Below are 12,223 nucleotides of genomic sequence, written 5' to 3' on the forward strand. Positions count from 1 at the left end.
CTCTAGAACCGCTGGTGTCTCTGCACGATACGCTGTGGTGGCAGCAAGAGTTGCATAACACCAGCAGCATCAACAAAACACTCTTATTGGACATCATTACTACCGCGGATCGATTTTCAAGACGCCAGTCATCCGGTTGACTTATAAAAGGTAACGGCCAGCTACAATAGATTATGTCTTTGTCATTGGAAGGCTGCGGTCAAAAGAAACCGATATCTTGGCTCACATTTCTCTAGAAACCGAAATGTATTCCGACATCCTGATACTAGATGACGAAGAAAATATGAATGAAGGCAAAACTTGTGAATGGTTTAGCAGGGTTGGTAGAGACATACCGAACGGCACGTATACGTACAAACATAAAGGTGATGACGATGCTTGGCTCATGATACAGCACTTGGAGCATTTCTTGACTGTTGAAGGTGCAGATAAGAGCGAGGGAACTTATTTAGGCCTTCAAGTGGGAAATTTGAGGTACATGGCAGGCTGGAGCTATTTGTAGTCGTATGAGCTTGTAAAGTGGATTTCAATCGATCCGTATCGACGACAACATAAGGCTGGTCAAAAGATGTACAAACGGGTGTATGGTTGACCGAGCAAAATAAGGTTTAAAACTTTTGGAAGATGAGTTTGGTAGTATTGCATGAAGCGCTATGGAACAGGAAAAAATGGTGATCTGGTCGGGCCAATGGAGAGTGAGAAAACAATAGTCATCCATATCTTAAAGAGGCGATCACCTCTAGAAAATACGGTATGCCTAAAGGGTGGCAGATACCTGAAGGATTGGCATGGGAAGATCGTCAAACATACACAAGGACACTTGTAGAACCGTCCGTCATAATACCATAGACACATAATAGCATAATTTTAAAAACCCTTGTTGCGATCCATGTAATATTTATTGCTACCAAATTGCTATGTTATATTTGATACGAGTTTGGCTCTCGAGGCCAGCCGTTCGAGCAGCCATATGTATTTTGCACCACAAAAAACCCTTGTTGCGATCCATCCTCTAGGTGCTTAAAGGAAAGGAAGGCGTTTCTTGGAAACACTTCGACAAGTCTATATCCGGCAAACATGAGCTTCAACCTCAAGGGTCCGTACTTTCTGTGGACGTTCCAAACCTAAGCAAGAAAGGAGTCGTAGGGGCGGACGGGAAAGAAATACTACAACGTATTATGCAACACGTACCAGAGAATCTACACAGCATGGCACACCAATAAAAGCGTATCCTCCAGGTTTCAGTACACTGAGCATCTTGGCCATCGTTTGTAAGTCTCCTATAGGATTTAGCACGTCTCCATAACGACCTACACAGTAAGGGAGTTAGAATTTCATGCGTAGTCTAACCTTTTATCATGCAGGAACGGACCTAACCCATCATGTTCAAGAGATGAGTACGAGACGACGAAATCAAACGGAGCAATCTTTTTTCTCAAAACACCCAATGTGAAGTCTTTGGGAGTGTATGTGGTTATTTTAGGATGGAGACTAACTATCGTCCCGAATTCTAGAGTGGAGACGTGTTCGGCACCATATTCTAGCAGCATGGCCTCCATCCAAGGCCACTCACTGCCAATAACGAGTCCTCGTTTGCCTCTAATAACAGATAGTGCAAACACATCATATGCGTCATATATATCTTTCGAGTTATAATTAAATGTCATATTCCTAGCGCGAGTTTGGGCTCGAATCTCGTCCACCTTGGCGACCGTCCACTCCGGTGCAAGTGCTTTTCCACCCAAATATGCCTGCGAGAAAAGTAGTTGATTGACTGAAACAGTTAGGGCGTCATAATCAACTCAGAACGTGCACAGTTTTAGATATCGAAAACTGTAGGGCACGGAAATCAGCGCTTGCCTGATCAATGTACGCATCAAAAACGGGTACTGTGTCGTTCATGGTGAATTCTGAAAGTAAAGTGTCCGGTATAGTTTTGGGGGCAGGGCCGTAGCGGGCACTCTCGCCCTTCAGCCATGCATCTAGCAGCGAGAATTCAGGTTTAGGCAGTGGAACTATGGCCGCTGCTTCCTGCAACAGTAAAAAAAGTCATCAGCATCGATTATCTGTTACAAAGACCCCACAAGGCACTGAATGTGAAACAATATTGAGCACGAATGCTCTCCATATTCGGTCAGGCAGGAAGAATATTGTAAGTCAAGACCTACTATGGTGAGATTTGGAGTACTGAAAGTGCATTTAATGTCTGATGAAGCAGGCGAGGCCGAGTCAGACTTCGTAGCAGATATAGCAGCTGGGTGCGGTATTATAGGAGAGTGTTTAATGGTGGATATGCAGTCGATCTGTGTGTGTTCGTTCAGCAATTTTTCAGATTTGAGACAACAGGATGGTGAAAACGACACCAGAGATAGCACGGCAATAGCAAGAGCAGCAAGGGCAAGCCATCTCGTTGATTGGGTTTTCATTTCAAAAGATTTTCAAAGCGTGGCGATGGAAGCAGTTCGGCCTGTTCACATTTAATTTCGAGTATGTACAGAATATGTCTGTCGACGATCTTTTTTTCACATAATCCAACGAAATTGAACAGCACTTTTGTATATATTTCATATTCAAAGATACAATGATCATAACTTCAAAAAGGTGCATCCCAATGTGCATTCATTGCTCGATTGAAACTCCCCGTCGGACTACATGTCAATTGCGAGAAGAATAGATGTAATAATGGTTTCATTTTATTGTTTAAATTTTGGGGTTGTTCCTGTAGATACAGGTACATCTGAAGCAACAAACTACAATGCTCTATTTAAAACTTGGTGCGATTGACAGCTACACCATGCTCATTGACTTCCATCCAGACTGGTTGTCTGAAGTATTCATTACGGAACTTGAACAAACTGGTGGTGTGAACTGTAGTGTGTTTTTGCCACCAGAATGAGTATTGGGGTATGTACTCGTTGACCCTCGTTTGGATCTAGTCTAATATTGGTTTTCGAGTAGACGAAGTCCGATAAGACGGTGCGGGAGATACAGAACACGTTTACTCCTGGAAATTTGTTTGCGAGACGGTGAGTGAGTCTGAAGATGGACAATAATTTATGATTCAAACGAATTGTTTACCATTAGACTCCATATAGACCGAGCGGTACCCCCACTTGTTACAAAGTCGGTCAGCGGCTAATGGAGAAAACCTGAAAATTGGATCATTTTTCCAAATTGAACGACTTCTATCAACAGTCTATATGGAAACTAGTGTTCAGTGATAGACAAGGCACAATTAGTTTCAAAGCAACAAACAAACCACTACGCACATAAGATTCGTCGTATCTGAAATTGTGATTCTCAGTCACAATGACCCTTGGATGATATTGTGCACGTAGAATTGCATCCAATACGAAAACGTCCTGAGTATCGATATCAACAGAAAGTAGACCCAGATCCTTTGGCACGTCATATTTACGGAAGAGATCCACAATATTGTATTCTGTGACGAAATGATTCCGAATGATACGAGCGTCTTCACCAATACCACCTGCATCTATTAGCGTTCCATCCCAACCATGCTCTTCCCATAGATTCCGAGTATTACATCGGGTGGCATTCTGAGTACCAAACTCTACGTAGTATTTGTTTGTCGTCCCCAAGTTATCGAATAGATAATCCTGCAAAACGGGGTTAACGGTAATTTCAGTGTTTTGAAAACGAGAAGTGGCTCACCAGAATACCGTCTTCTCCAAATTGGGAGTAGACAGTTCTTTCCCGTTACCTCATATTGAATAAGAATTGCAAAGCGTTTGCAATGAGCAGATTTTCTCGAACTGGTGTGCTTGCTGATGTCAGCCCAGGTAAAGGAAGGAACATATATACAACGATTGGTATAATGAGAGCACAGATGATCGCAATTTTCTGTAGCCTCCTTGATTCCGTTGCGAGCACATTAAAACTGCTAGTGCAGTTGCTTGTTCGAGAAAAATTCTTCCTACATCATCTACGTAGGAACATGATTAACATGATGAAACAAATGCCTAACACCAGGACGACGTCACATCGTTCCAGCTGAACTTACACTTGTCTGAAGTCATCGCAAGATCCCGCGGTTGTTGGTAACCACGGTTGCAAGCAGTGCTCTAGAACTCGAGGACAAGGGACCCTACTACTGTGATGAGGAACTGATGAACTGGGTGATCAAAGAAAGCCACGAGGACTTGCAATTTTCGCGTCAGTCGCGTCCATAATCCATGATTTTAATTAGGATTATTAGGATGCCATTGTAACATTAGGCTGTCTAGTTCTTCCTAGTTGACTTGCATTGTTGATACGGGGTGCCTTCTGCAAACACATACAGAGCGATGAGGGCCAAGAACGGTGATAGAACTTGGATAGTACGCACACCATACAACTACAAAACCACGTCAACCCAATTCCTGTACTGGAGGGATCAAATCCTGAGCTGTGGAACTGTCGAGATGTACGCGAACGACGCCAACAACGCAAACAACTTGGAGCAAATGCCAACTTCTCGCGCGTTTGCCAGTGATATAGCCATATCTTCGACTCTTTGACCCAAATATCTTATGTTTCCTTCTGCTGAGGCGCCTGTGGCTGTTTTTCATGGACAATTGGAAGACTTGACTTGCTGAGGTTCTACAGGAATAAGGAATCTACCCAGGATTTCTGCTATTTGACGACTGCTAGGGCCTCGATATATACTCACAGACTGCATTGGAGACAAGGTCCATGCAAACGCCGGAGGAAGTATAAAAGATGCTGACTGTGTCCGTATCTTGACCAAGTATTAAAGATGCTGACTGTAGCCTGGCTGGAAGGACCCTTGCTTTTTGCAAGACAGTAATTTTCTGGACAAGCAGCAGTGGTCAGAAAAGAAGCAGATGCAACGGTGATGCTGCGTCTTTTACTGCTGCTGAATTTGGTCTGGCAAGCTTGTAGCCAACAGTTAGCATTCCGAAGTCCTCACCCAAACCTTCAACGGTCGCAATTGACGTGATTCGTGATTATTAATCTGTTATGTAATAATTCTTATTACATTCGGTATTGATTCGCAGAAGCCTTTTGGAGCTCCAAATTGTGCACGCTTTCAAGAAGGGACATTGCTTGTTTGGGATCAAATATAACCATCCACTCTGATCTCTGGCAAGGGATCTACAAGACGCAAGCTCCCCATCTCTTCTGACAACATCTCATCTCATCTGGTGTGTTTTGATCAACAATTCAGCTACTCGTGATAAGGTCTACCATGAGAGCCGAACGAACTTTCTGGATTGTGGCTGGCTCCTTCTTAGCAGTCCTCTGTATCTGGCTCCTGTTTCCTGGTGCGCCAATGCAGTAAGCTGTCCCATGGCAACAATTTCCTGTCGTCGTTTTCACACAAAGACTCACCATCCTATTAGAGGCTACCGTTCTCTCCCTGACAGGAACGGGACTGGATCCCAAAACGTCCTTACTCGTCATGTAGAGGAATCAGTAATATCGAAACCGCATCGAGTTGAAGAACCAGTGATACCGAAACCTCATGTTCAACAACATGTTGTGCATCGTGCGAGTAGGAGTCTCCTGAGTATGACAGCAATGGAGCTTATGGAGGATGCTGATACTACTCAGCGTAAGTTCATGTACTGCATCTTGCTGTTCAGATTGGTTGTTTTTAGCACACAACACCACAAAGTTTGATCTTTACGCTGTATTGATTGTTGGATACGCACATATAAACCAAATCAAGTCCCTTTCTGTGATCTACTATATTCTCAACTAACAAGCACCACCAAAATCACGTAGTGACCACTTGCCAATGGTCAAACTCTGTGGAATACATTGACTACCAACAAGTCACCATAACCTCCATGCCCGGGAACCCATTCGAAATGGTCGTCAAGGCCGGAAAAGACGACATTGTCTCCTACTCCATCATCTCCACAAACCAATGGGAGGGTCGCGAAGTCCGATCTGTAATCGACCGACTTGCACTAGTTGCCAAGAAACGAGGCACGAATGTCACGTTGCTCGATATTGGAGCCAACATTGGGTTCTTTTCCCTCTCAGCTGCTGCATCAGGGTACAACGTTGTCTCTGTAGAAATGATGGGCCAAAACCAAGCGTCGCTCCTTAAATCAATATGTAAAAACCCAAGCTTCCACCCACTGATGCGAGTCATTCCTTATGGGCTTGGTGAACGTGGTGTAGATGGAAGCCGATCTGTGTGTCTGGCATATTCTCTGATGACAAATTCTAGGAATGGGATTGTTAAATGTGGGAATAATGTAAACGCATCTGATATTCCTGAAGGGTTTTCATTGATGGGCACTACACTGATTATGGAATTTGATGAAATCGTGCCTGTGGTGCCTGAATTGAGGAATGTCGGGGTCGTCAAGCTCGATACGGAAGGATTTGAGGCACATGTGATGAAAGGGGCTTACAACTTTTTCAAAGATGTGAAGCCACCATTTTTGAAGAGCGAGACATCTAATTTTATGTTGATTCGAGCTGGCTCGTAAGTTTTGGCTTCCAATGGGTCAATTTTAAGAAATATCTATCGTTCAGCCCTTTGCTTCATAGGAAACCAAGAGATTTATTAGATTTGCTGGATGAATTGGATTATGAAATTCACGACAAGTTCTGGGGTGTGTATATCCATTGCAGACTCGAGGTTTTTTTTTGGGTTCACACCTTCATATAATATTCTTATCATCTCTCTTACCACCACTTCTAGACGGACCAATCGTTGCCAAAAATGCAATCAACGCAACATTTGATGGGTTTGACCAGTACCTGTTGTCTCTGGGCGATGAGGGACTGGGAGAGATCTACATGATTCACAGGACATGGCTGGCAGCATGAAACCTTTGATACTCTGTGTGGGCGTGTTCTGGATGGATCTTATTATTTAAGATCTCGTTTCCTCGTTTTGTCAACATAGAAATATAGAATTTAGACTTGGCATACCAGTTTCATGATTCGCTCTTCACAAATGGTCTATAAACAAATATTGCAGCTAGTGCCTCCAAGCACACAATAACAACAACCACCACCAAAAAGCGAAGGTATGCAAGGAAAGTATGACAGAAACTCGAATTGAGGAACTTTATAACTGTAAAGGCTCTAAAAATATCATCTAAAGAAACAACAACGACGGGGAAGAAAGCGAAAAAATAAAAACAATCAACAACCCCAGGTAAATATCCCCTCGGTAAATCCCTTCTCTTCTCTCTCTTTCTTTCTTTCAACCCCCAAACCCAAGATCAATAACACCGAATCCCCCTTCCTCCCCTCAACCAAAAGAATTCCCCTTTCTCCCCCCAAGACCGTAATAAGTTTTTCTTTCCGGACGTAATTTACTGTACAAGTAGTAGTAATAGAGTGTGTAATCTGATGGAAGAGAAGAGCGAGTGGTGTTAGCAAATTGTATTCGAGATGTATACGCATCATACAGACTTGCAACACAACATGAACTAGGAATGGGTATCTTACCAATCGTTCAAACAAATAAGATAGGCAACCAGAAGACTCAACCCAACAGCTCAACATGTGCATGTTCTAAAGGAAATGAAAAACGATGTAAGCAAAAGTGAGGGAAAAAAGACCATAATGAAACTTCTGGATGATTCCTTCATAGAACATTTAGAACATACCGATATGATACTTGAGTCCATTCAGATTCTTGTATCTCTTGCCACATTCAGGAACCGTGCATTGATAAGGCTTGTGGATGACATTGTTGAGTTCCGGGTCGCCAGTATCTTCACAGTGACCATGTTGCATGTGGTACTAGATACGACGAGTTTATATGTTAGATCCAATAGGTTCCTATTTATTGTTTTTGGTGGATGGAACAAGCCACTGCCACGTTGCATGAATGTAACAAACAAAAAATCCCACATCATCGACAAGATGAATGACATACCTTGAGACCGCCAGGATTTTTATAAGCCTTCGTACAACCAGAGATCTTACATTTATACGGTCGATCTGCTTGCATCGAGTCTTCATCCAATACAGGCGAGACACGTCTCGACGGTCTCTCTGATATTCGTTCAACGGGAGCTTCAACAATGTTGATGACAGGCAAGTTAATATTTGCTTCTACACCGCCGATGGAGACAGTGTCTGAATCGGGGTCTTCGGCATCCATATCGTAATCATAACTCGGTGTAGAATGTCGTTTCTCTGGCCTGGCGTTACTGCTGCTACTACTATGGTTCTTGTTGCGTTGAGCGGATGATCGAGGAGAAGGAGTAGAGTTACTGCGTTGATTACTGTCGGATCTACGAGATGACGCTGGGGAAGCGGATCGGGATGTATCGGGAGTGTAGATATCGGACGGGGCGACAATCTGCATTGTGGCAGGATCAGGTTGGTCCTGTGCCTGTTGCTGTTGATTCTAATTGAGAAGGAATATAAAGTGAGTTTGGTCGGATAAGAGTCATAGACCAAAAAGTGTCACAGTACCTGTATATGAGCTTTGAGAATGACTTCGGTGAGATTTGATAAAGTAGTAGTGAATTCAGCATTATTTCCCGGCGGTGGCGATGCTCTTTTATCCTGTGGCGAAGTTACAACAGTAGTAATAGTCTGTGGACGAGTTGGCATGTCTACATCCATTGCATCTCCTTCCAGCTCGAATGGCATATCATCGTCACCGGCATCTTCATCGTCCGACATGTTTTCATCTTCTCTACCGTGGATTTCCTCAAAGTGTTGTAGTAGCATATGCAGATCGTCCAATTCCAGGCCACAACACGTGAAATTCTTGCAGAATTTGTCTTCGAGGACGGTGAAGCGAGGAGAGGGTGAGACATTCATGGCCATGCTTGGGGTAGTTGAGAATTGCGACATCATAAAGTAACTAGAAAAGAAGGGGATGGGGTTAAGATTTGTGGTTAGTGACGGTTAAGTTTTGCAAAGGATTTGGGTGGTGTGGGGTGGGAGGCTTGCATAATGTTCAGGAGCAACAAGGTGCCTCCACTGCCATGCAGTAGTGAGAGTGCATATGTATAAATCGATATCAGGTCTCTCTTCTGGTTGATCAGAAAAGGGAGACGGAAGCTTGCATGGAGAGAAACTTTTGACACATGAATGTTTTGACATGCAATGATGGATGCAGACAGATGGGGCCAAATACAAGAGGGCGGAGGGAGGCAGGATGTATGACATGTGCAGTATCAGTGTAGAATATGTGTACTTACTCGCTCATGCTCTTTCCAGCAGTGTTGTTTGCCGATGTTCCAAAGGCATATCGTTGTTTGAAGCTGCCATATCGGCCAACATCCATAGGTTGGGACACTTGGAGCAGTTCAGCGGGCATCGATGTGCGTTGCCAGTAGGCCGTGTCAGTAGGTAGCTGTCTCGTGTCTGTTGTATACAGCTTGTTGAATGCTGCTTTTGAGGGATGGGTTTTTGGATTTTGCTCACTTTTTACTGAACCCTTCAGAAGGTCTTTTTTTTGGCTTACCAAATCAGCTAATAACCCACACCTATGGAGGAATGGTTTTATGTCGTGTAGGCCGACGCGATGACAGGTGCTTGCACCGTCAAATCATGAAATCATTGGATTTCACTCCAAGAACTATCTTTCGATCAACCAACGTAGACTCCGGCAAGCAATCAAACTTTCGACTATTCGATCATCGTTGAATCGAAAGATACAGCAGATCCAGCACTTGCATCATCATTCCCCCATTACCAAGCATCCACGAAAAGTACAAAAGACTCAACGTGATTGGACGCCCGTAAACTTTTTGGTTTTGATCAACACACTGCGAAAACGACAGGTCAGCTTGGAGCAAAGAGGATGGAATGCCTACCTGCCGAGATCCTCGAGCTCATCTTCAAATACACGGCTGTACCTCTCTCTTTAATCGATCTATGGCGACTTAGGAGGCTATCCTCAAGATACAAGACCATTTGCGAAGGCTTGTTAACTAGAGTCCTAGCTGCCGATAGCTTGAAGCTAAGGATCACATATATATTACCACTACTATCGAACGGCGACTTCGGAGGTAATCTCTCCTCAAAGCTTGGTTATCATCAAACATTTCAACATTTGGGAGACAACCCCAAAGCTCGCACATTCAGACTGCATCTCAAAGAGGACAACATGGAATTCAATATTCATCCATGACATATTATCATAGGTGCAGCCTTTGCTCCTGGATCTTGGCTCGTCTTTGACAGATACGATCCTGCAGCAAAGTCACTATACTTTGTGCCGCCTGCTCCTGCCAAATCAGTCCATGTTGGCTTCCATATGTCTCCTCCTACATTACTTGGAGAAGGTATAGGAAGAGGTTATCCTCCAACCGTGGATCTGGTCGGGGCAATTTGCATCAAGGGTGCATTTGGAGGCATAAGGTGGTGATGAACTCGTGCTTTTGAATCCGCTGTTTGTAAGCTGACACTGGAACTTGCCATGATAGATCGATTGGAAGTCCTTTTAGACTATTCCAGATACCCCAACCACCAAAATCTGATTCTAGACTGCAATTAGTTAAACCCATACGTAAACTACTAAGCACTGAAACAGCCCTCTTATACTCATTTGGACCATCTCGTCGTCCAGGCAGCAGACACAGTGATATGCTACATCCATCACCCAGTGGATTGATTTCACTAGACCCACCGGCTGACGACGACATGCACGATATAGATACCTTGATCAATCCCAGATGGGGATCAACCTCACATCCTCTACAAATATCAACCATCGCACTATCTCCCGGTAAATTATTTAGAATGCTGCATCCTGAACGGTTTGAGAAGGCTAGCAATAACAGCCCACCATCTTCCCCTTCGCGATCAAAGCTACAACTCTCACGGCCGACGTCTCCGGTGTGTCTGATACCACCTCATAAATTATCGACATTCTTGAGTATGGTTGATCAGGTTGGACTTGATACTGAACCCATCAGGCTGCATCTGAATGTTGAGGTATATAGAGAGCATGGCGAGCCTTTTTTTCCACATGGTAAACGCACTCATTCAACCATTTTTCATACATAGGCTAGATGGTATTGGAGTCACGGAATAAAAGAAGGTGCTTATATCGATAGCGCATTTTTAAACCGAAGCGCACTATTTAAACTGGGTTTCTTTTAGGAGAAGTGTGTGCTTTATGTGATGCGGAACGTGAAGAATGGATTCATCGTCACAGATACCGTCACAATATCGCCCGATCATCAGATCATATTGTGGCTCGAGATAATAATGTTATTGCTGCTCCTGCATTAGATGAAGTAATGATGAGATCAGGCCCTTCTTCTAAATTTGGAATGCAAGGAAAGATTTGGTTGAAGAAGGCTTGGAGACAGTTGAATCGTCGACAACAACAAGAATCTGACGATCAGCAATTACACCAACCTCCGCAGCCAGTATTGTTTCCGTTTATTGCCTTTGAAGATATTTTGAATAGGTGGCTGGTGGATGAGTCTGGAGCAATTTCAGACACGGCCATCTTTGGCGGGCTTAGAGAGCTGGCTCTCTGGCATCGTAATAGGAATAGCCTGCAGAAGAGACCTGCTTTGACTCTAGTTTGGAATCGTGCTGTGAGGCTAGTCAGTAGGAGGTCGTGAATGCTGAGACAAGGTGGAACGATAGCTAGATTTAGACGTTATAGGAAGCTGAAGGGGCTGTGAAGGAGGATATAGTACTCGGAAGATTTAATGGAAACTAACATTATGTCAAAACCTCATTTGTCAAAATATACCATAAAGGCTGTTCGCAATCAATGAATGATATTGAGGAATCCAAGTATTACTACACCTCCGCGACTATGGTTTCAAGTACACTGTCCAAATGTGCAGTACTCAAGTCAAGGCTCAAGGCAAGTAAATCCAAGACGAATCGTAAATGTTAGGATATCCGTGCATTCACGTCCACCAAGTACGTGGAACTAATTGTAGATGTCATCGTTGGGAAAATCCAAACATGGATCGAGAAAAAGGGAATACTCGTTGGTCATTCTCTTCAGAATGCTATTCGTTGACAATCCACCTTGAAATTACCTCGAATGGCAGGGTCTTGGTCGACTATCTGGGTCAATCCAATATTGGGAAACGTGTGATGCACATGTCAATCTTCCTCAGTATGTGAATTTGGCTAGTTGGAGGTCTTCTGTAGCTTCTTGCTCACTTGGAACGTTTTTTCCTGGCAGTTGATTGAGACTCTTGCAGAGGAACATCAAGCAAAAGCTGCAAAAGGAGGCCCGAGTAGTCCTGTCGCATATGTCGAATCTGGAAATCCAGCCAGCACTCGA

The 12,223-nt window shown here is 43.8% G+C and overlaps 3 protein-coding genes across 3 annotated transcripts; 1 reads left to right on the plus strand and 2 right to left on the minus strand.

The window, feature by feature from the left end:
* Window positions 1–920: 920 nt before the first annotated feature.
* Window positions 921–4,504, minus strand: SmJEL517_g02715 (uncharacterized protein; the record flags this gene model as incomplete). Its single annotated transcript, XM_031168643.1, has 8 exons — window positions 921–1,124; window positions 1,192–1,310; window positions 1,373–1,751; window positions 1,816–2,031; window positions 2,169–2,303; window positions 3,079–3,135; window positions 3,270–3,620; window positions 4,475–4,504. The coding sequence occupies 8 exons, from the start codon at window positions 4,502–4,504 to the stop codon at window positions 921–923; spliced, it is 1,491 nt and encodes a 496-aa protein (XP_031025416.1).
* Window positions 4,505–5,212: 708 nt separating this feature from the next.
* Window positions 5,213–6,813, plus strand: SmJEL517_g02716 (uncharacterized protein; the record flags this gene model as incomplete). Its single annotated transcript, XM_031168644.1, has 5 exons — window positions 5,213–5,301; window positions 5,391–5,578; window positions 5,752–6,466; window positions 6,532–6,596; window positions 6,686–6,813. 5 exons carry the CDS (start codon window positions 5,213–5,215, stop codon window positions 6,811–6,813), a joined length of 1,185 nt encoding a protein of 394 aa, XP_031025419.1.
* Window positions 6,814–7,480: 667 nt separating this feature from the next.
* On the minus strand, window positions 7,481–9,277 carry SmJEL517_g02717 (uncharacterized protein; the record flags this gene model as incomplete). Its single annotated transcript, XM_031168645.1, has 5 exons — window positions 7,481–7,509; window positions 7,605–7,740; window positions 7,877–8,353; window positions 8,422–8,818; window positions 9,159–9,277. The coding sequence occupies 5 exons, from the start codon at window positions 9,275–9,277 to the stop codon at window positions 7,481–7,483; spliced, it is 1,158 nt and encodes a 385-aa protein (XP_031025418.1).
* Between the last annotated feature and the right edge of the window lie 2,946 nt (window positions 9,278–12,223).

This window comes from Synchytrium microbalum (assembly GCF_006535985.1).
Source record: "Synchytrium microbalum strain JEL517 chromosome Unknown SmJEL517_scf0012, whole genome shotgun sequence".
Classification (NCBI taxonomy): Eukaryota; Fungi; Chytridiomycota; class Chytridiomycetes; order Synchytriales; family Synchytriaceae; genus Synchytrium; species Synchytrium microbalum.